At 42.0% G+C, this 23,615-nt stretch overlaps 2 protein-coding genes across 4 annotated transcripts in view; one reads left to right on the top strand and one right to left on the bottom strand.

The window, feature by feature from the left end:
- The window catches only part of ECHDC2 (enoyl-CoA hydratase domain containing 2), a 12,198-nt gene extending 8,066 nt beyond the window's left edge, over positions 1–4,132 (top strand). For 2 of the 3 annotated variants that reach the window (XM_015423285.1, XM_015423287.1), the window contains exons 7-10: positions 447–634; positions 1,430–1,480; positions 3,036–3,083; positions 3,285–4,132. In XM_015423285.1, the coding sequence (XP_015278771.1) occupies positions 447–634; positions 1,430–1,480; positions 3,036–3,083; positions 3,285–3,362 (365 nt within the window). In that variant the 3' untranslated portion in view covers positions 3,363–4,132. The remainder of the gene's footprint in view (positions 1–446; positions 635–1,429; positions 1,481–3,035; positions 3,084–3,284) is intronic. The other variant, XM_015423286.1, reaches the window with a different exon arrangement.
- Positions 4,133–7,829: 3,697 nt separating this feature from the next.
- On the bottom strand, positions 7,830–22,216 carry LOC107120565 (protein zyg-11 homolog B-like). Its single transcript, XM_015423289.1, has 14 exons — positions 22,142–22,216; positions 20,594–20,759; positions 19,299–20,053; positions 18,441–18,581; positions 18,017–18,193; positions 16,758–16,822; positions 14,698–14,797; positions 14,568–14,621; positions 13,879–14,040; positions 13,200–13,247; positions 11,894–12,091; positions 11,753–11,814; positions 10,685–10,782; positions 7,830–9,210 (listed from the first exon to the last, which is right to left on the bottom strand). Exons 1-14 carry the CDS (start codon positions 22,214–22,216, stop codon positions 9,020–9,022), a joined length of 2,292 nt encoding a protein of 763 aa, XP_015278775.1. The 3' UTR covers positions 7,830–9,019.
- Between the last annotated feature and the right edge of the window lie 1,399 nt (positions 22,217–23,615).

Here is a 23,615-nt window from a genome sequence, read left to right as displayed (position 1 = left end):
AGAGGGATGTAAGTAAAGGAGAGAAAGAGGGCAAAGAGATGGGGAGAGGGAGGAATGCTCTCCCACCCCCCTATCAAGCCCCCACCACCTCCAACCCCGCAGATTCCTCACCGCAATCAAGGCCTCCCCTGGGCCGAGCGCTCCAGCGCAGGCCCCAGGAAGCCAGTGATGAGCCTCCTCAGGCCTCCCCCAGGCCGCAGTGCTCAAGCATGGGCCTCAGGAGGCCGGCGATGGGCCTCTTCAGGCCTCCCCCGGGCTGCAGCATGGGGAGCCGGGGGGTGGGACTTGCCGCCACCGCCATTTGTGCCAGCTCCTGGGCTGCTGGAGCGGTGCTCCAATGCGCTCTGGCCCCAAATGACCCCTGAGTATACAGAACCACAGTGGAGAATTTGCTTCCCAAAATCTGTGTTATAACATTTTGCTAGTGTTTTTTGTTTTTTGCCTAGGTGGATCCCAACGTCTACCACGATGCATTGGAGTAGGCCGTGCTAAAGAACTTATTTTCACTGGCAGACAGATTGATGGACAAGAAGCCTACTCAATTGGGCTAGTTAATCATGCAGTGCTAGAGAATGAAGAGGGCGATGCAGCTTATCAAAGAGCATTGGCTTTAGCTGAAGAGATTGTTCCTCGGGTCAGTGTAATATCATCACTTGACTGGTATCATCTGCAGAATAATTTTCCGCACTCTCAGAATAATGGATGTTCACTGCACCAAAACTATTTTTCTAAAGAATGTCAGGACAACCCAAATGTTGTATTAAAAATAAATCATACCCAGTTACACCCTACCATTAATGTTCATATTTTAGATAATGATTTTTAAAAAAATTTATAGTGTAAGTTCTTTGAGGGTATGTACTTTTTAACAACCCAGATAGTGATAGGCCCAAGGTTACCTAGTGAACTTCATGGCTGAGCGGTTATTAGAACCCAGATCTTCCTGACCCTTGCAAACATTCTGACTACTACATGTTACTTTTTTGGTCAATGAAATCTGATAAGGAACCATGACCAATGATGATATTGTTCCATCTGGGGCTCCTAACTCCAATGGGCAGTGATACAAACTAAAACAAATCTAAGTTCCTATAGGAGCATGAACCAGTCTACTTTTTCCCTTCCTTTATAGAGCTCAGCATACTAGATCAAAGGTCCACATATAATCCAACACTTTCCCCAATAGTGGTATGCCAAATGAACTTCGAAGGCCCACTCTGTGTTATGCACTGAAAAACTAAACCTTCCCAGAACTTGTCTAATCCTCATTTAAAGGAAATCAGAGGCTATCACCTATATTGCAATTCAGCTGTGTTGTGAACAGGAACTGCCTTTTATTCATCCTAAGGCAGGCAATTATTTTCAGCAATTATGAATATCCTCATTGGTATATTATTACTCACAAATCCCTGTTTTTTTCTATTAAAAGGCTCCAATAGCAGTGAAAATGAGTAAAGTGGCTATAAACAGAGGAACTGAGGTAATGACTTTATAGTAAGGCTTTTTATGAACATCTTCAGCAAACCAGAGACATACACTACACATTATACTCATGTCATGACCCCAGCATGTGGCCACCTTCTGCCGCCACCACCCTGGACTTAGGTCGCTTGAGAAGGCCCAGGGTACCTTCCCAAGCCCCTTCAAATTGCCCCTTCGTAGCCGAGAAAACATGAGCGTGATGACCAGGCAGAGAAACAATTACACAAAAAGGGTTTATTATTACAGTACTGGGCAGGGGAAAAACAAGACAAGATGCTTTAAAATACATAACAGTGTTTAAATGCCAAAAGAAACACAAAGCTAATGTAGCTACCTTTTGCTCCTTAACTGTTACTAGGGTTGCCAGCCTCCAGGTGGGGCCTGGGGATCTCCCGCTTTTACAACTGATCCCCAGCCAAAAGAAATCAGCTCCCCTGGAGAAAATGGCTGCTTTGGAGGGTGAACTCAATGACATTGTACTGTGCTGAGGCCCTTCCCCTCCCCAAACCCCGCCCTCTCCTGGCTCCACCCCCAAAGTCTCCAGGTATTTTCCAAACCAGACTTGGCAACCCTAACTGTTACTACTCAAGCCCTACAGCTCTCTTATGCCAGGCTTCTGCCTGTACTCACTGTCCCCAGTGAGGGATCTTTCTTCCAGACCAGTCTCCTCAGCTTAGCTCTGTGAGAGGCAAAGACCGCAGAGAGGAAAAGAACACAGTTTAACCGACCACCAAGTATATAAACAATCTCCTCAGAGAATTCCTGGACCCCCATTGGTTACAGCTGGTGCAAAGCCTTGTGGGGATTGTAGGCTGTCTGCTTCCCACTCCCAGGCAGGTCTCTTAGGCCTCACTAGGCCCAGTCCTGCACAGATCATGTCAACTCACACAAGCACATAATTAAACCAGTAGCTGCTGTTTTTAAGCAAAGCAGCTTTAGAAAAGCAATTTTCAGCATAAATGTGGCTGTGTGCACATATATTCTTAATAGTTCTCCTCCTCCCACCCCCACCTAGGTTCCAGACATGGGAACTGTAAAACAACATCAGTAGAGTAACCAAAGTTATTGAGGGAGGTTATGGAATTACCATCTTTAGAGGCTTTGAAGTAAAAACTGAATCATATAGATGTATTTTACATACAGATTCTAGAGAGGTAGCTCTGTTCATCTACTGTTGCACACGCTTAAGTGTCCCAAGAGTACCACATTTGTTTTAGCATTTTATCAAGTTTCTGTAAGTATCTGACCTCCTAGGCTGAAACATAGGAAATGTTGCACTGCAGTAAAAGCGTCTTGAAGGCATTCCAAAACTCTTTGGGTTGAAACCAAAGGTTCCATACTGCTAAAGGTGGAGGACTCTACTACTGGCAGAACAGAAATTTTGGATGCAACCCTTTGTTCATCTAGGGGACAGCAGTGAAGACTAGATTGTTGTCTCATCCAGTTTAACATGTTAGTACATTACTACTGAAGTTGTAGCTAAAAGAATACAAAAGGTTAATAATTAGAAAATCTTCATCTTCTATACATACAAATAAGATTTCCTTTTGCAGGTTGATATTGCTTCTGGGATGGCTATTGAAGGAATATGTTACACCCTGGTAAGCTGCCAGTTTTTTTTGGTGGGGGGGACCTCCTGATGGCACCTGGTATTTTTGGCCAATGTGTGAGTGTTGGACTGGATGGGCCATTGGCCTGATCTAATATTGGCTTATCTTATTCAAAAATAATTAATGCAGAATGTACTTTTGTACTTAATGTGACTTCCTTTAAGTGTTAACCAATGTAATTTTTCAATACAGAATATCCCTACGAAAGACCGGCAGGAAGGGATGGCTGCTTTCATAGAGAAACGACCACCAAAATTCATTGGCAAGTGACTGTTAAGTCTCCTTCAGATGCCTGAAATAACTCCAAAATGTAATTGGAAGACTGTAACGGGGCTCTTTTTTATAAATTTTGTATTCAGTACTCACCTCTTGATTCACATGGATACTACTTTCAAGAATAAAGAAACTTCAGTGATAAAGTAGGATCTGAATATTATGATGGAGATCTTAGTTGCCTTGGCTGAATAGTAGGTATTTAACCTGACAATGGTTTTATAAGGTGGTGATAGGAGGCAGTTCAAACACCAAGCTAGAAAAGAGGTCACCCTGGTGCTTCTGGCCTCAGACACCGCCATGTGTAAGACATGGTGGACCCTTCTAGTTGTGGGGAGGAGGAGCAGGTCAAAAGGCTTTGAAAACTATTTTGAATGTTTGTTGCAATACATTTATTAACCAAAGGTCAAACAAACAGATAACTGACATTATTAGATATTCATATGCATGTCCATATAGAATTTTCTACTGCAAGTGCACGAGAGATCACCCTCAGGGACTGACCTCTCCATGTATGCAAGAATTAAATTTTCTTCCACATTTGCCCCAAAATGAAAATGTGGGAGTAAAGACTTTAACACTTGTATCCCTTGGAATGTAATCAGCAGCTGCACCCCAGACCTTGCTTATGGGCCTGTAGTCTTCATCCATGACACCAGTCCTAGGTAAAAGTTCTCCTGTTTTGGAAGAATTCTGTGAGCCAGCAGCTAGCATCTGTAACTATGGTCTAATTTAGACCAATGCTCCCTCTTAGCTGTGAAGTCTCATGAGCAAAAATCCAATGTTGTGAGCCACTGGCATTAAACCTGTGAGCGAGCGACTTGGCTGCTGCATAAATTGGTTTGTTCTGGAGTCATCCTTCCTGAGCTAAGACAAAAATATGTGAGCTGGAGGCTAAAAAACTGTGAGCTAGCTCACACTAACTCAGCTTAGAGGGAACACTGATTTAGACATATGAGCTATCAAGAGGTGGTATTTAAGTTTGGCAACACAGATCTTGCAGTATAAAAGCATCCCTCAATGTTGCTTCACACCTTACTTTGACAGTTGACGACACAGAAGTACAGAAATATGCTGAAGGAAAATTAGAACACTGAACATGGAGACTAGCCAAGATTCTCCCTGTTTATGGAACTATTTAATGACTGCTCAACTTTGGTGTAGGAGAGCAAGTTTGGTGAAGTTAAGTGCATGGACTCTGATCTGGGAGAATTGGGTTTGATTCCCCACTTCCTCCACTTGCAGCTGCTGGATGACCTTGGCAAGCCATAGTTCTGACAAAAGCTGTCCTTGAAAGGGCAGTTCTTGAAAGAGCTCTCTCAGCCCCACGTACCTCACAGGGTGTCTGTTGTGGGGAGGGGAAGGGAAAGGAGTTTGTAAGCCACCCTGAGACTCCGAGTGAAGGGCAGGGTATAAATCCAATCTCTTATCCTCTTCTTTGTTTCAAGAAATAATCTCTCATTTTCTATGGCTTGAATCTTGAACCACAAATAAGCTCTACTGCTTATGTGTTTCAACAGACACAACAGTGATTGTTTGCAGAACTTGGCTTACAACAGATATAAGGTTGAGCCTCATAATGTCTCCCAGTAGTTCCATACAAGACTGAAGAATAAACACTGACTTCAGTTATAATGAATGGAAGAAGAATGTGTCCTTTTCCATGGCTGAAGTACATTATGGGCACACTGCTCAGCTTCTAGTGAAGTAGCCGGACTATGGGCATTCCAAGCAGTAATAAACCCGAGCTTTTAATTTATCAATAAGTAGATTTCCTACCCAAACCAACCTCTTTTGCTTTAATGCAAAGATGCTCAGGAACACCTCAGTTTTACATGGAAAAATAGGATGTAGTTATGTAAATAATGACTGAGCTTCCCTTTGGGAGCATTTCATCATAGTCAAGGATTTTGTCAAATTTTCTTCACAGCCATTATCCATGCTGAAATATATCTACAACCAATATTTTGAAAAATTCTGTCATTGGGGCCATGACTAGACCCCTCTGAAAATGTAATACTTTCCATGAAGTACGCACTCATTTATATTACCATAAAATTAAGTACTTTACCTGAAACAGAACCAAGTCTAGTGGCACCTTTAAGACCAACAAAGATTTATTCTGGGTATAAGCTTTTGTGTGCATGCAAATTTTCAGAATTTTCTACACTCATTATCTTCTGGGCTCTGATCTGGATGGCCCATGCTAACAGTCTCAGAAGATAAGCAGGGTTGGCCCTGGATAGTATTTGGATGGGAGACCATCAAGGACGTCCAGGGTTGCTATGCAGAGGCAGGCAAAGGCAAACCACCTCTAAATGGCTCTTGGCTTGAATTATTGGGTTGCCATAAGTCAGCTGCGATTTGCTGTCACTTTCCGTTATTATTTCCCAGGGTAGTAATCTTTTAGAAAAAGTTTTGGCTATATAACGAATGATGTGGGGAAATGCCTTGCACCCTTGACTGCACCTCAGTATTCCATTAACTGGGGTTACACTCTACCCATGCCCCAGAGGCTGCAATGCTGGTAAAAGACTAACTACAGGAGTCAAGTTATCTCTGTCCCAAGAGCAAAGCACTCCAGAGCTTAATTATGGCTGAAGAACAAAAAGTCTACCATCTCACACCTTGCTAGAGTGTCACACCTAAAGGGATAGAGACTTGAAAAGCCAAAAAAGTAAAGGTTTCCCTTGCTTGAAAGCCAGTCAAATCCGACTCCAGGGGGCAGTGCTCATCTCCGTTTCCAAGCCGAAGAGTCAGCGCTGTCCAAAGACTTCTCCATGGTCATGTGGCCGGCGTGCCTAAACGCCAAGGTGCATGGAACACTGTTACCTTCCCACCAAAGCGGTACCTATTATCTACTTGCAATTTCTTGCTTTCAAACTGCTAGGTTGGCAGGAGCTGGGGCCAGAGATGGGAGCTCACTCTGCCAGACGGCACTAGGGTCTCGAACTGCCAAGCTGCATCTTAACCTCTGAGCCACCACGGCCCCCTGAAAAGCCAAAAGGCTACAGTAATTCTTTTCTCTTGAGGATCAGAACTGACCTCAGAGAGGACAGTCTCCCAAGGGGAAGTTATAAATTGTCGGGACATGAGCAAAATGCTCTTTTCTCCTTGACTGTCTTTCTTAGACGGGCACAAAACATGGAGGACTGTGCCTTTACCTAGGGATTCCATCTTGACCCCGACTCTGAGACATATGGCAGTGATGGACTTTTAAGTACTGCTGCTTCAAGATCCCCAATCTATTCTAATTAACCAGCGTATGAGGTAAGTATAAAATACCGGGTAAAAGGATTATGTGTTTTCATTATTTCTCTTTTTCCTTGCTCAGCCTGATGCTTTTTTTTTTGAAATTTATTTTCATTTTCCACTAGCTCAGCCTGATGCTTGAACAGACCATATATACATTTTTATTAAACTTATATTTTGACTGCCTGACGCCTGTAGTCTGTAAACGCACCCTGCCTATTTGGGTTGTGCTCCCAAAGAGCAGTAAAGGGGAGGGGCAGTAGTTGAGCTCACACGCCCTAAAAGTGCTAAAAATCATCCCTATGCTAGCTAGCAAGAGAGACAGCAGCAGGGCAGAACTTTAAACAGCAATGCACTAAATATACAATGATGTCTAGTAGCAGATAGTCTCAGAATTGTTAGTAGCCGCAGCTATTTCTCAGTGATGTCTGGTACCCTCTGAAAGTAAGGGAAAGTGGCAGCATTGCTGAGCAGACACTTGGGATGGCTATGGGGATATTTTGAGCTTCTAGGACCCTGGGGGCTGGTCAGTCTGTTCCTTCACAATCACGTGAAATGACTGCAGGATTTCAGCAGAACCCATGACTAATGCAACCCTCATGTATTAGATTTTGTTCAGAAATAGGAAAATATACCTGCCTTGAGGGTCAGAAACAATCTGAATTAAATAGGGCCAAATATCTACCACTATTTGTCATACGCACCCAAACCCACTTGCAGGATAACTATCAGACAATATAACAGAAGTGACAACTCTTATTTTCACAAAGAACTCTGCAAAAGCTGTAGTCAAGAATAAGGCAATCAAGATTTTTCCTTTACAGTTTTGCCTAGAGTTGGCTAGGGAATCAACATCTGCTTTCAAATCCACAAAAGCGGTGTTCAAATTACCTTTCCGTGGATTAACTGAGCAGAGCACACATGGCTCAGAATCCAGAATCGGCTACAAAAAGAACTGTCAGGAAACTGGCTGTTCATAGCTTGTGCAGTTCATAGCCTCTTTGCTTACATCTTTCATACACAAATCATTGCAACACAAATCTGTTCTACAACTACAGAATTACTATACACATTACATTGATTGCATATTAAACAACTTTGTTAGTGGCATGATCTATTCTGAATATTTGTTGTATATCAAGCAAACGTAGAGCTATGTGGTACTACCCTGTAGCACAGAAAGCAGCAAAGACTTGCTTTAAGGACTGGAGGCCAAAATGGGTGCTATGGCAGTATTACAACACAGGTTGTGCAGATATTCTATAAAATGTGGCAGTAAGAGGGCCAATTTAAAGCACAACACGGGTAGTTTACCCTTCCGCCAACCAAGATTTCCTACTGTTTTTCTTCCTATGAGGTATTCCACTCTGACCACAACCAGGAAAAAGACAATATGAGTCCTTCGGTATCCCATCTCTTCCACCTATCCTCCCTTCACTGTTTTATAAGGAAAGGTATTACCAATATTTTATTTCCTACTTGGGCCCCCCTATTCCTGTGCCTTCTTTTGTACAGCCATTATTTCTCCATTAACACTGACCAGTTTACTGAAAGTTGCAAGCTTGCAACCTATGGATGTGATATTCAGTCATTTATTTTAGATATGAACACAAAAGATCTGAAAGATAAAAATAATGTATATGTACATTCCCATAGTAATACAAGTTTATACAGGGCTCTGTGATGGACTGTGGAAATAAAAACTTCAGTTGACTAGATTCTTCCCCTTAGGGCATGCACCCCTCTTACAACTATGTGCAAGTAGCTCATTATAATTTGCAACTGGCAGAAGGACTGCTATGGCCTAATCTAACGGTTTAAATACCATCAACAAGTTTTTGCCTTTTCCAGGATTTTTGTTCCCAACAGTTCACTCTCCTTTCCCTTGGGTGTTTTAAAGTTTTCCCTGTACCTCTAAAGTTAAGCCATTCCAATTTTCTGGCCATAGTAATAAAGCAAAATTGACTCCACTGTGGATAGGATATAAGACAACACCTGCTAGCGCTCCTGGGTTGACATACAGGGACAGATTACAGGAAAGGTAACAAGTGGTTTTAAAGCCTCCATTTTCAGTGTCCCTGATAGGTAATTGTGTCACCATACATGATGAGTGGCTTGCAAGCACCAGCCTCTGTTTAAGCCTTGTATTACTAAGCAGTTTTCTCTAGAATGCCCTGCAAGTGGAGAGATACTGAAGGATCAGTGTGTCATTTCCCCTACCAGAAGGGAAGTTATGAATTTGAGTTACTTGTAGAAGCCTCCTGGCCGTGCATGCCATACAAAAATCCTGAAATGTAGACGCAGTAATCTTACAGGAAGGGCCACCTTGATGCCCATGGAGGGTAAGAAATCACTAGTACAGCTTGTGAAAGTAACAGGATAAAAGTTCCAGCTGCCCACAGTTATCCATTTGATTTGGCTTGTAGCTCCTTTAGGTGTTTAGGTTTCCCGTAATACATCATGTGATTATCCATGTAAGTTAGTATCTCAGTTGTTAAATACAGGACATCTGGATCACTCTGGTCATTTTCTTTGATATTATATAAATGCTGTAGCCCATCCTCTTCTATTAACATAGCACAGTATCTGGCAGCTGAAGAAAAAAGAGTTTGGTCATTAAAAGATCCAGTGCAAGCATAATAATAAAATACTACAGCAGAATTGGATCAAAGATATCTAGAACAAATTTCCCAGTTTCTGCTTCCATTAACTCATCATTGCATTCAAGATTGGTCTTTGGACACCAAGGAAACACACGCACACAAAACCTTTAGCAGATACACACAAGCTAATTATTTCTGAAGAACTGAATATGCATGTATTACTGTTATTTTTGCCAGAGAACAGAAGGGTACCAGAATGAATGTAAGGGCAGCCCTGCGGGATCAGAAAGTCTGGTTCAGCATCCTCCCTGTTTCATTCAGTGGCCAACTGCCCTCAAAGGCACAGAGGCCAAGGTCCCATTCCACGATGGTGCCTCTTAGCACTGGTATTCAGAGGTTTACCAACTAGCTAGTAGCCTCCATGAACCTAACCCTGTTTTAAAGCCACCTATGCTTGTGACCATCACAATGTCCACTGACAGTAAATCCCACAACTTAATTATTAAATGAAGACTTGCTTCCTCTTGTCTACCTTCAAACTATTTCCTTTAATCTTCATTAAAGGTAAAGGTTCCCTTGCTCGAAAGCCAGTCGAGTCCGACTCTAGGGTTGCGGTGCTCATCTCCATTTCAAAGACGAAGAGGCAGCGCTGTCCGAAGACATTTCTGTGGTCATGTGGCCGGCATGACTAAACACCAAGGCGCACGGAACGCTGTTACCTTCCCACTGAAGTGGTACCTATTTATCTACTTGCAATTTCTTGCTTTCGAACTGCTAGGTTGGCAGGAGCTGGAACTAGAGACGGGAGCTCACTCCGTCATGCAGCAACTCGGGTCTCGAACTGCTGAACTACTGACCTTCCACAGCCTGCAGTTCAGCGTCTTAACCACTTGAGCCACCGCAGCTCCATTGAGTACCTTCATTGAGTATCTTCATTGAGTACCCACAATTTCTAGTATTATTGGGGGGGGGGGAAGCTGTCAAGAACGTTAACATTATTGTAAGAAATCAAGCTACAGATAAAAAATGCAGTGGCTCAGCTTAGTCAGAAAGAGGATAGCACCTTGCCCTTCCCTCTTACATTGCCAATTCACTCCTCTGCTTCCTAGGTTTGTTAACTCTGTAATTTATTGTGGGAAAATTACAGTTAGGGCTAACCTCCAAACCATGGTTTGCTGACAATGCAATAGCCATAATTTATACATTTCTGAAAGCTACGATTTGTAAAAGCCTGGAATAGAGAAGTAAACAGGAATAGGGAAGAAAAGGGGAACCTAAACAATACATTGTTAGCAATACATGAATCAAACAGCCATCACTCTGAACCCACAGAAGTACTTCAGGATTTGGAATTAACACTTGAATCCTCAGTCAAAAAATGCATTACGGTCTGTTGAAAAAGTGTTCTTTTCAAGGTGACCTGGAGAATCAAAGTCTTATTAAGAACAAAAGACAAGTACTTACGGGTTTTGCAGCAAATGTGCAAGATGGCCCATGCTGCCCAGATCTGCACACCAGGTAATGTAAAACTATCAAGTAATGGGTAGAATGGCTTGAGTGACCTATACAATGGCAAATGCATTAATAAAAGGCATCATAAGCTGAGGTTTGTTCTGTTTGCAGTAGAAGAGGCCATATGAAGAGCCAAACCCAAAACATAAAGGACCATTTCACAGAAATAGGGAGGACTTATTTCCTACACATAGATATTAGGAAAAACTTTTTCATGGTCAGAGTGGTTCAAAGGTGGAATCAGCTGCCTAGAAAGGTGGTTAGCTCCCCCTCACTGACAGCTTTCAAGAAGAGGCTGGATGAATATTTGTCAGAGATGCTTTAGGCTGGTCCTGCATTGGGCAGAGGGTTGGACTAGATGGTCTGAATGGCCCCTTCCAACTCTATGATCTATAAATTAGAAATTTTGTAACTATAGTTAAGAAATCATGTCACTTCCTCCTCACCAACTTTCTTCTCTTCCACAACCTATCCATCCATTTTTACTGTGGTTAAACTGTCTCTGTTCCAAACCACATTATGATTATAGCTAACCAGGTTCTCTCTCTACCATATACCTTCAAAGCCTGACTAAGAGAACTGCAGGTTAGTTACATTAGCTAGCATATAGAAGTGCAGAACAGGATTTGGCCTGGAGGGAGCATGCAACACCACAACTTGCTCCAGATGTCTTAACCATGATTATAAGATTAATAGAAGAACAATATATCCTAGGCACAGAGACAGTTTCTTAGCTGTTGCAGATTTTCTGGGCTGTATGGCCGTGGTTTATATGTCATCCAGGAAATTCACTACTACTATCCAATAAAGTCCCCGAAATCTAGATCATATTACTGGATTGGTGTTGACAAGTATTTGAGTTCTACATAGCGCTTCATAGCTTGCCTCAACACATTCACTACTCAGAAAAAAGGCACCTAGTGTGCCACATAATGGGCCAAGCAAAGCATACTTTCTATTCAGCTGCTTACAATAAGTACACAGTTATTTTTTTGAAGTATATTTTAATAAAACGAGTACCTGTAGGCTGGCAGTGCTACCATCTTGCATTCTGGTGTTGGCCACTTCAAGAGGGCTGGGTGCTGTAACAGAAAGACGTGTCAAGTTCTCACTAAACATGCAGAATGTTCAAAAAAAATTAAGGCATTTAAGTCACTTTACCAGTTTCTCAATAAGCAGTCTTCTCTGTGCTTGACTTAATGTCCAAGCTTGCTCGCCTCTGGATAGCAAATTAGCAATAATCCCGGCTGAGAAGTAACAGACTTCCATCTCAGCACTGTTCAACAATTCACTGATGTGATCCACAAAGTCCTTCTGCATTAACTTGGGATGCAGTTCTCTCACTTCTGCTACATTGTTCTGTGAGGTAATGGGGGGGGGGGGAGGAAATACAGCTATGAAAAAGATAGTCACAGCATACAGTATGATTGTTATTTACATGATTAACTTATGCAATTCCTTCTAAAGGAGAATAGGAATTATCTTTTAAAATGTCATGCATTTTTCCTATGAATCAGAGGAATGTATTTGGGTGTTTTATCAACTCTTGTGTACATACAACTCAAGGGAGAAGCCTAATAAAGCAAAAGCCCCTTTTCTGAAGCATGTTTACCCTAATTATCAATCCAGGTGGGTAGCCATGTTGGTCTAAAGCAGCAGAACAAAGTTTCAGTCCAGTGACACCTTTAAGACCAAAATTTTTATTCAAGGTATGAGCCTCTGTGTGCATGCACACTTCCTCAGACACAGTGAAATGGAACTTACCAGTCCATATATGTAAGGCAGAGGTTGAACAACAAATTAGCATACAATATAATAAAATGGCTTAACAGATGCAAACAGGAATAACAAGCTAAGTTCATAAGGTTATCATTGTTTGGATTTAATTCCGGGGGGAAGTAAGGCAAATAGATATATCAGAATTGGAGATAGATGTGTAAATGTATCTTTCTTAATTTTGGAGTGGTAACAGCAATCATCCCAGAGCCTGCTCCATCTGTCTCCTCTCAAGCATGGAGGTAACTAATAGCATCTTTTTCTTTGGAGTGGGGTGATTTGTAGTGCTGTGTTGTGTCTCTTCTGTTACCAGACCAGAGGAATGCATTCCAATACACCATTCTAATTCATTGCATTACAATCACTATTCTAGTCTACTATTCCAAATAAGAAATACCACAATTAAGATACATTTACACATCACCCATTTCGACATATTTATTTGCCTCACTGTTTCCCCCTGGAATTAAATCCAAACAATGATGACCTTATAAATTTAGCTTGTTATTCCTGTTTGCATCTGTTAAACCATTTCATTATAAAAGCTCATACCTTGAATGAAACTTTGTTGGTCTTAAAGATGCCTCTGGACTCAAACTTTGTCCTAATTATCAATGACATATTTATACCATGTTAAACACACAACATAATATATATATTTGTAGCATGCAGCATTTCATTCTGATCTTACCAGAAGGCCAAGCACTTTATGCTGAGTAGAGAAATCTGCTGGAAATGACTGTCAAAAGAAATAAAAGCTATTCAACAGTGGTCCCGGTCACACGGGCCGGAAAAAGCGGGGGTGGGGTGGGGAGCGTGGCTGTTTGCCCCGGAGCACAATAACGCGCAGCCGCCTGATCACACGTCCCGTCGAGGTCCTGTGGTTAGGGGGTGAGGTGCTGATCAAACGGCTATCCAGCAGCACGGCAAAGAAGCGGCGCGGCGCAATCACAGCAGCAATCGCTAGGCGCCGCTCCCATGGCAAACGGGTGATCGTTTTACCGCAGTTTGTGTGCATGCGCCGTTGGGCGCTTTTGCGCATCCTGCGGAGACTTGGGGGAAAAAAACACCCTTGTTTGCGAAGGAACATCGGTGGGCACCGGATGCCACGGGAGTCCACCGGAAACGCGATCAGACGCCCGCCCTTGCCCTGCAGTGTCTGGAAACCAGTACCTCGTAGTACTAGTTTTTTAGTCCGCATCTTTGGTGGGACGCCATGGGATAGCCATGGGAGCACTACGCTTCCCAGATGTTGTGGTATGATCGCGCCCGGAAAATCCGCCTATCATCCGTATCCTTAACGCACCATGTGACCGGGGCCTTAATGTGGTAAATATATTATAAACTTATAAAAAAGCTATGATGTTTACCTGTAACACTCTCATAAAAAGCTCCAGTCCTTTGTTTTCAATGAATTGTCCACATGTGGTTGGGGCTTCATCCGTGAGATTCCAAAGGGCACTCAGAGTAAAATGGAATGTTGTGTCCAGTTCATTCTGATTAGTTTTCTGTTCAACTATTTCAAGAAGTTTCTATTTAAAAAGATGTTACCATTAATATCACAATATACAAGGGAGAGGAAAGCACCCATCCCCACTGGCTCCTACTTCCTCTCATCTCCCATCCCCACCTTCCTATCCCCTTCTCTTCCCTCTAGCCTGTCTGCTGCCACCCTAACATTGCGATTACCTATCTCCCCCAACAGTTCCCGGTCTTAGCTGATCTTTAATTTTTTTGAAGGCCTAGTTCCATGAGGTTGGTAGGCTGATTTTGGTCAGCAGTTTTCAAAGCTGAAATGTGGGCACAGGCTCACATATCACTTCTGGGTTGGAGAGAAATTATACTGCCCATTTTTTAAATGTGATTTTCTGAAAAGCTGGGGTTTTCCCTCAAGTTGTAGAAACATCTCCCCTTTCCATAACTGGCTTAATTGTATGGATTTTTTGATCCACACTCTTGAGGCCAATTTCAGAATTATATATATGATAGAAAGTACGTGCTGCAACAGTGTACTTCCTACCCCACTGCTTGTTTAACAAACTGATGACATACAACTCACCCCAACAACTATGTAGAATTCTGCAGTAAGTTGTGCTGCTTGTTCATCTGAAAGCTGATAATAAATCATATATTTTAGGTCATTATCTGAAAGATCTCCAAAAAGTAGACATCAGATAAAGACAACGTACCTTTAGTGCTAGGATAGAGATAATATTAACTGCAATTCTTTGTATATGTTGATTTTCCTGGTTACACAGCCACTGAACAACAAATTTGGCAGCTGCAAACCTGCAATTTGAAAGTGTTTTCAGACTCTATTATTTGCAACCCTTGAGCAAACAACAACAATGCAACAGTGGTTTCACTGCAAGCATATGTGATCTCTACTACTAAGTAGGGCAATTTCAGCTGTGAGCAGGCTGTTGCCTAAAAGCAAAAAAATCCTGATTTCCTGCTTTGCTGAAACACCAAAGAATAATCAAGCTGACTACAGAAGCATTTTTAATTATTAAAAATTTGGAGCTGTGCACAAGAACAGACCCAGTCCTCAAACAAATACAGGCAAAGAAATATTTAACCTCAATATACCCCTCTAGAGAGGTGAAGGCCCAGAAGGGGAAAAACCCAGAAAACTGCAGCAAAAATGTTTTTTCTCCAAGGACGTTTTTCATTTTTTCTAATAGACAAATTTAGAGGAGCTTGGAAAAAAGCTCCTATGAAATATCTTCCCTAATGAGTAAGATACTTCTTAAGGCAACATTTTTCACATTTAAAACGTACAGCATGAAAGAATCGGAGGACTTCCTTCATTTTTTCCAAAGGAAAAACTGGGAAATTGGAGGAACCCTGGAATAAGCCTTTTACACTGTAGACATGTTCAAGAAGCTTTTTTATTTCAATGTAAATTTTGGCAGCAATTAATATGCTATGTATTTAATGATGGTTCATTATTAAATTTTTCAGGGTGTTCAACATTACATAGTTTAGTTTAATATCCAAACAGGCTGAAAGTCCTACCTACTATGAGACTGCCTGAATAATACATTCTTTTAAATACAGATTTCCCCCCCTACTTTCTTCTTTTATTTTTCTTTCCTCTCAGATGGCAAAACTGAAAGTTATATGCGCTATGACAGCACGTGGTGCAGCAGTTTACAACTCTTTTGTCAAGTACTGTAATTTTTCTTACAGAAAATATATTTACCTCTTAAAATTCAATAAATATGCCAACAGTACCATTTTATATGCTAAGTTATAAACAAATCATTTTATGTACTTTAGGCAATAAAATAATTTAGGTTTGACAGGAAAAGTACTGCATATATTTCAGTTTCCCCCAAAATTTCCATTTCCCCCTAAAAAGACACACACACATACCTGGTTTCAGAATTTCTGACAATTTTATGTTTCTACACCTCTCAACAGTATGACACCAAAAGATAGTTTAGCAGAACCCTTCCCTTACTATGTACCTCTGATACTTACTTCAAGGCATATGAAACTGCCTTCTACTGGATCAGAACTCTCTTATTTAAGTAGTAATGGCACATCAAGGTCTCAAGAAGAGCATTGTATCATGCTACCTAAGAGATATCGAATCATACATTCCAGGAATGAACCAGGGACCTTCTGCATAAAAATGATAATTGAGCTTCAGATCCTCCTAGGCACATGTATAGGGTTCACTCTCCCCCAGAATGAACAGCAACAGAAGCTTCCTCACAGTTCTGTACCTCAGCTGCTGACTCTCACTCGCATCTTAGTTTGCACACTAAGCCTGATTTTAAATCATGATAGAAGCCAGGTGAAAATCTCTTACCCATACAAAAGGCACTATTATACTTAAACCAGGCTCTCATCTGTTGTGGAAGCAACACTGACAATGCACACAGACTGTCCGCATGTTGTGTGCACAAACAAAACGACTAGTTTAGAACAGGACAATGCAGTGCATAGAAAGCCACATTGACAGAAAGGATTTACTTGTCTGGCATCACGTTTACATCAGGCTTAACTGTAAACATCTAAAGGAAGAACTCTACTGACGCTTCTATTGCTACTCCTGCTGGAAAGGAGAAGGTAAAAAAAGACTCTTTTAGCCATGTTTCTGAAAAAGTGGGCTCAGGAAAAAGCAACTTAGAGATCCTTGAGACGGAGGAAATATGTGGTGGACAAAAACAGAAATCCCATGGCCCACACTGCCCTGGTACTCTAGTTGCCTCACATGACTGTACATTATTTAACTTGCCTGTTAAATGGAACATCTTGCAGGATCCTGACACTAGATAAAGAAAGAAGGCAATTCTTCTGCAGCTGTATGGAGAAAGGAAGTACAATGTCACAAACTTCTATACTCTAATAATAAATGGAATAGTTATATATTTTATGAAACAGGAGATCCAGAAATGCACACTTCTAAATACTAAGTGAAAGCCAGTTTGGTGTCGTGGTTAAGAGTGGCGGACTCTAATCTGGAGAACCAAGTTTGATTCCCCACTCCTCTACATGCAGCCAACTGGGTGACCTTGGATCAGTCACAGTTCTCTCAGAGCTGTTCTCTCAAGAGCAGTTCTCAGTCAGAGCTCGCTCAGTGTCTGTTGTAGGGAGAGGAAGGGAAAGAGATTGTAAGCTGCTCTGAGACTCTGAGTGAAGGGAAGGGGAATAAATCCAATCCCCCCCTTCTTCTTCGCAAAGGGAAGAAATTAGTTTTGTAAACAAGAATAAAGCTGTATTCCTCTTGTTTCCTAAACCAGTTACTATGCCTTGCCTTTGCACTCAATAGCTTGAATCTTACTTTAAGTTTTCTGCTGGAGGATAGGGGTGATTTTCACCATATTTTCTCTTCTATGTACTTAATTCCCAAGTTGTTCCCAGAGATCCAGTGAATCCTGGGGGCCAGGAGAAAGGCATCTCCCCCCCCATTCTGCCGCATCCCAAAATTGTTTGACTGATATGGTCCGTGTGAGGCTAGTTCAGTCTGTGGGCCACCACAGACCTTGAACTGCGTTTCTTCAGCCCATGCCCAGCCCTACACCTGATGGTCCCATGTCCTCAAGGAACAGCATTTGGGGGCTCGCAGAAGGAGGGAGAGGGTTGAGGAAGTTGCACTTGGCAGAGGGAAACCCCTTAATCCTCCATGAGATCCAAGCAAATGTCACAAACTGTACTGTATGCATATCAAGAAAATGCAAGCCTGCTATCCCTCCCAATCCACAGCTCCACATGTACATATGTAAAAAAACAACTAAAGACTAATAAAAGCCAAGACTGCAGAGAGTCTGGAAGAAAGTCTATACTGCACAACTGAATTAGAGCTACTGATACCATTTTTTAAAGCTATCAGAAATAGGGGGAAACCCAAACTTTCTGTGTTCTAGTCATCACGTGGCCTATTTCATTCAACAAAGCTCTCCCTAATAAGTTTTCATGATGGCGAAGAAGAATTTTTTGGTATGCTCCCTTATTGTTAGGGATGAATTGCAACTAAGATCTGCTGAACACCTTTACCTGCTGCTGTTCAGGAAAGGTTTCCATGGCCTTCAGAAGCAGCTGGATTACACTGGACAGCAGGCGGACAGGCATGCCTGCTGCTAGGCCTTGCCTCGTTAAGTTCAGGGCACAGGCACTAGCAGTCAACTGTACTGCCAAGTCCAGAGGGTGATTCCTCATTCCAATAATCACAAGCTGCAATGGGAAACAGAGGAAAGACAAGTTTAAAGAAAAAGAACAATACAATATAGAGATTAGGCATATCAAAATAAGCAGCTCTTTATGGCTTCTGAGTACAAAGAATAAGCTTATTAGATTTAAGTTGAAGGAAAAATACAATCACGTATTAGGTTCCAAAAATTCAAAGAAATTATATCTCTCAAGCCTAAACACAACCCTGTACTTCACATGTAATTGTTAATTTTGAACCAATAGTTTTTACCTTTAGGATTTCAGGCTTTGTAATTCTCATAAAACATGTCTGAGTAAAAAGGTGGAAAAAGGCTTCTTTCACAAAGCATGCTCTTTCACTGTAACGTTTCAAAGCTTCTGAAATCTGGTTTTCATTTTCTCCTCCTGATACCTGATGACAAATGAAAAAATCTGTTGTGTTAACTTCACTGGGCTCAGAATTCATTTTGTTCCTAGTACATTTAGTAACACAATCCCCTCACCAAAAATTGTCTGCTAAGTACTATGGTACAGGAGGTACAGATATCCAAACCGAACCTGTGTATTACAAAGACCTTCCTCAGCTAGAGAATGTGGAGTTGCAGGCCTCAGATTCCTTCCCACTCCCCTAAAGTACACATATACCTCCAACAGATAAGAACGTAGATGCCACTAGGTTGTTGTTCTGGCTTACCACAAATGGTCTCACAGAGCTACATACTACCCTAGGCCTAATTAGAAGCCTCAGGCAAAAATTGAGTCTAAATGTTCCTCTACACCATGTTACTTTCTCAAGAGCTTATTTCAGTGCTTTCCCCATTGGTGTACTGACTAAGAGCACTGCACCCAATGCTGTGTATGGAGAAAGTATGAATTACGGAGGCGCTATTCTTGCCTGTAACAGCCTTCCTTGCTAAGCAAGCCTCAGACTGCTGCATGGAAAAGGACTGTTTGCTAAAAACACTTTACTTCTAACAGAAGAAATGAAACTGTTTGTTCTGACTCGGTAGAAAATTTCAGTTCAATGGCAAGTCTGCACAAACCCCAAAGTTAGAAGTATGTTTACAGTCAAGCACAACGTATATCTTCATTTGTAATCTTAACCTAGGGAATATTTAAAAATACAAACCTTCAAGGTTCCTTCTCCTGAAAGGAACTCTGTATATCCTGCTTCAGTACCCAACAACCCTACAAACCGCATCGTAGGTCGGTGTCTGACAAATGCTTCTACAGCTTCATCAGTAATGTATTTACTCCCAGAAATATCCAAAGATACAAGGTCTGGCAGGATGTCTTTCTCCCCTAACAGACGAAAGGGTATATCCGATCTGGAATGCTGTTCATCTGAGATATCAAGATGATTTAGGTACTTTAGCTCTCTCATGACATCCAAGAACTTTGGTGCAGACATACTCAAACGTTTCAAACCATGCATAGTGAGAGATCTAAGCCGATCCTTGCAGGCAACAAGTGCAGTTATGTCTGTGACAGAAGTGCTGGATATATCCAAGCTTTCTAATCTTGGCAAAGAAGCAACTTCTGCTAAATCTTCATCACGGAAGGCCACATTGGTAATGCTCAAAACACGAAGACCAGAGAGTTGGCTAAAGCACCTTTCATAAGGATTTGTAGGGGACAGAGTTAACGAGTCCAAGATAAGGCACTGAAGGTTGTTCTGGATCCACACACTGCTACCCAGACCACTCACAACATCTGAAACAGTAACAGCTTCATTCATCCCTGCAGCATCAAGCTCTATTAGTTTGTGATGGCAGAATGCCTGCTGGAAGGCCTGGGCAGAGATCTTTGCTTTGCGAATGCAAGCTTGCTTCAAACGCATTTGGTTGCCTCGGAAAATGCCCACTGTCCCATCATTCAACAGCTCTGTCAGGAAAAGAAAACAAGATTCTGTCAGGGCAAATATACCAAACAATATTGGCAAACTGTTTTCGGTTTGCAAGATGCATCAATGATTATACAAATGGGAAGCATCTAAACAATAATGAAGGCTACGTAGAGTGTAACAAACTGATAAATTCTGGAACATGTACAGTGCTTAACATCAGGAATTTTACAAGTGTTTTCTTATTTTGCATAACTTATTCCCTTCTCCTGGTCATGATGGGAGGAGAAGAGCTAAGCAGCATACTAAGGACTTATCACTGACAGTGTTTCCCTGGAAATCAGCACTGATGAAAAACATGATGGTGATACCAATTTGTTCCCTAATCCATGATGCTTACTTTTACTCAGTTTCTTGACAATACAATACAGGACTGCGTATACCAGATATAAAGCAAGATAGTCTTCCTTGGACCTTCAGATCACAGAAACAGGATTTATTCACAAACCAAGATGTTCTCATTTATTATTATAATCAAAATCCTAATGCTCTATTATTGCTAGCCCAGAAAGAAGTCTTACCCCGATATGCCATTGTTTCCAGTAATTGATCAGCCACTTCTTGAGGAAGCCTTGCTGACTCTTTCAAGCATAATGACCCATCTGGCCTTTCTACACAAAATTTTTCTAAATCAGCAACTAAAGCATTCAAGCAGATATCAACTAGAGAATATGGAGATGCTTCAGCCTGCAACCACAGAAAAATAACAACATATTAGCAGGAAAATAAGCAGTAAAGAGGAGTAACCAGGATCATTAAATTGCAATCAAGTTACAGCAACCCCGATGGTGTTTTCAGGGCAAGAGATGAGCAGAGGTAATTTGCTATTGCCTTCTTTCATATAGCAAACCTCCTCTTCCCTCCAAATACTAACCATGGCCAAGCATGCTTAACTTCCAAACTCTGACAAGCTAGTCTGGGCTATTGAGGCTAATGCTACTTTGGTGGTGGAAAGTGCCGTCAAGTCACAGCTGACTTAAGAGGACCTTGTAGGCCTTTAAAGACAAGAGACATTCAGAGGTGGTTTGCCATTGCCTATCTCTGTGTCACACCCCTGGTATTCCTTGGTGGCCTCCCATCCAAATACTAGCCAGGACCAACCTGGCATAGCTTCTGAGATCTGATGAGATACTTGTCCATACTATCAAAAGCCAGATTCTCTCCTGATCCCCTAAAAAACAGTTAATCTAAACTATTTATCCCCCCATCCCCCCAAATCTTGACATGGACCCAGCATTCTCTCATAAACCATAAGTGCTCACTATCCCAAACACTTAGCCATGCCTCTGTAACTTCCTGTTGTATCTCAAAAAAATTCAAGTACAGGAGCACTTTGAAGACAAACAAAATTATCCAGGGTATAAACTCAAAGCTGATTTTGTCAGATATTTCACCCTGGAAAATTCTGTTGGTCTTTAAATTTGCTTTGGTTCCCTAATGTTGTTCTACTACAGACTAACACAGCTACCCACATGTTCCTATTAGATCTGCTTATCTTGTACGTAGGTTAATTCAACTTTGCCTATCTAACAAAGGAAGGAGCCTTTACCCGGTCAACTGATAGGATCGTGCTTTTAATCACCTCTCTTTGCAACTCCTCTCCCCACCTTTCTGGTGTGAATACAGAAACATCGACCTAAATGATGCACACACTCATGTGTCGAATTAAGTGGTCTCTGGCTCACGAAAGGTTACCCCAGAATAAGCTTTGCTAGTCTTTTAAAGTGTAACTGGACTCTTGTTTCGTTCTCCTTATATATCTAAAGCACCACCAGCGATGAACAGCGTAAGGGGGCGAAGGCAGCAAGGCCCCTCCTAAAATCCCCCGCCCCCATCCGCAAGAAGTCACCCTTCCCCCTATGAATTCAGGCAGGCAGAATTTGCCCCTACAGACATTATTGCCCCCACCAGCCCTCCTTTGCGCTCAGGACCAGCTATGCAGTCCCCTCCAGTCTAAAGCGCTTCGTTTCATCTACCCCTTCCTACTCCCATTGTCTTCTCCCTCCCTCCCCCATCTCCTTCCACCTCGCCGCCGCCACCTTCCTTTTTCTTAGGTCTTTCTAACTCACCTGCACAGCAGGACAATCCCCGCAAATGGTTAGTGGGGCTCGTTGCCGGTTCTGAATATGCAGGAATCGCACCATCGCAAAGAACCGGTCTAAACTCAAGAAGAACGAGGAAAGCTCTAGCCAACCGGAAACACCTCCGGACGGAACGGCAAAAAAAGAGCACCTTTTACCGCCCTCTAGCTGAAGCTAGAGCGCACGCGCTCGAGATCCTGGAGACAGCGAGTAGATTGGGCCGTAAGGGACGCGGCGGATTTTCAAGCGCGAGGCTCTTGCTCCCTCCTTGCGTCACTTCCGTAGTTCTAAACAGACGCTTTGTGATTTCAGGTGTTCCTCGCTTAGCTCATTTATTACTGCTAAGATGGCCGTGGATATGTTACCAACACGCAATACAGAAAGTCTTCCTTTGTTAGAGGGACACTTCACAGGTGGCGTTTTTGCATAAAGAAGTAATCTCGGTATGAAAACAACTCGGTCGCTTCTGAAGTGTGGCACATATGTTTATTTTTGCCACATAGCTCAGGAAGTATACGGATCATACAAAAAAAAAATTGCTGCAGGCTTATGACAGGGTAGTTATCTGGCTGGGACTGTCAGAATGATACAAGCATTAACATATTACGTGCGGGTTTCCCCCCCCAGAAGTGCACACGTGATGCTAATATAAATGCATGCAACTGTGTTGTTACATGCAGATTTGCCCTTAACTAAAAAGTGTGCAGAAAATACTGTTGTTTTGCAGGGCACTTTAAGCAAGATGCTATGTATTTGCCTATGATCTTGTTGAAATCCATGCAGCCTGATCCTATGCATCCTGGGCTGACTGAGATGAGCATAGGGGATCTCGGTTCAAGTGGTTTTATTCCTCTTGGCTGACAAGTACCAGAAATTGTGTTTGGAGACTGTATTCAGCCCCTGGCATTTGTTCTGTGGGTGCCACCAGTCCCATTCCCCTCCCTGCATTTAACAATTACATGAAGCTGCTAGAAGGTTCAGGGATTTGGAAGTCATAAACCATAGGTGCACATTATACATAGCTCTGCTTCTTTTCGGTTGATTGAGGTGAATCTGGATGTTCTAAATAGGTATTTGGAGACTGCAACAGGCTGAAATTCAACTCAGACAAGACTAAGGTGCTGTTGGTTAATAACCAAGCATCAAGGAGTCAGTCTGCTCCAGAAGATTCAACAATCAGGTTTAATCTTACAGAAATTCTACACTTTAAAGATTAAGAAATCTATTGTGGCATATGCTTTTGTAAACCAGAGCCCACTTTGTAAGTAGGGATGTACAAAAAAAATGCTGGTATTTTTCGGGTTCAGGTAAATCAGACCCGAAAAATATCTGTAAATGCCAAATTTCCCCAGTAAAATACCGGTAAGGTATTCAAATTGGGGCTAAATTCGGTATCCTCAAATATATTCGGGTCCGATTTAAACCACCCGAGGGAAAGGAAGCATGTTAGAATGCCTTCTTT

The sequence above is a fragment of the Gekko japonicus genome, unplaced genomic scaffold (assembly GCF_001447785.1).
Source record: "Gekko japonicus isolate JY-2015 unplaced genomic scaffold, Gekko_japonicus_V1.1 scaffold1079, whole genome shotgun sequence".
NCBI classification, from domain to species: domain Eukaryota; kingdom Metazoa; phylum Chordata; class Lepidosauria; order Squamata; family Gekkonidae; genus Gekko; species Gekko japonicus.
This window is presented reverse-complemented; position numbering and strand designations above follow the sequence as displayed.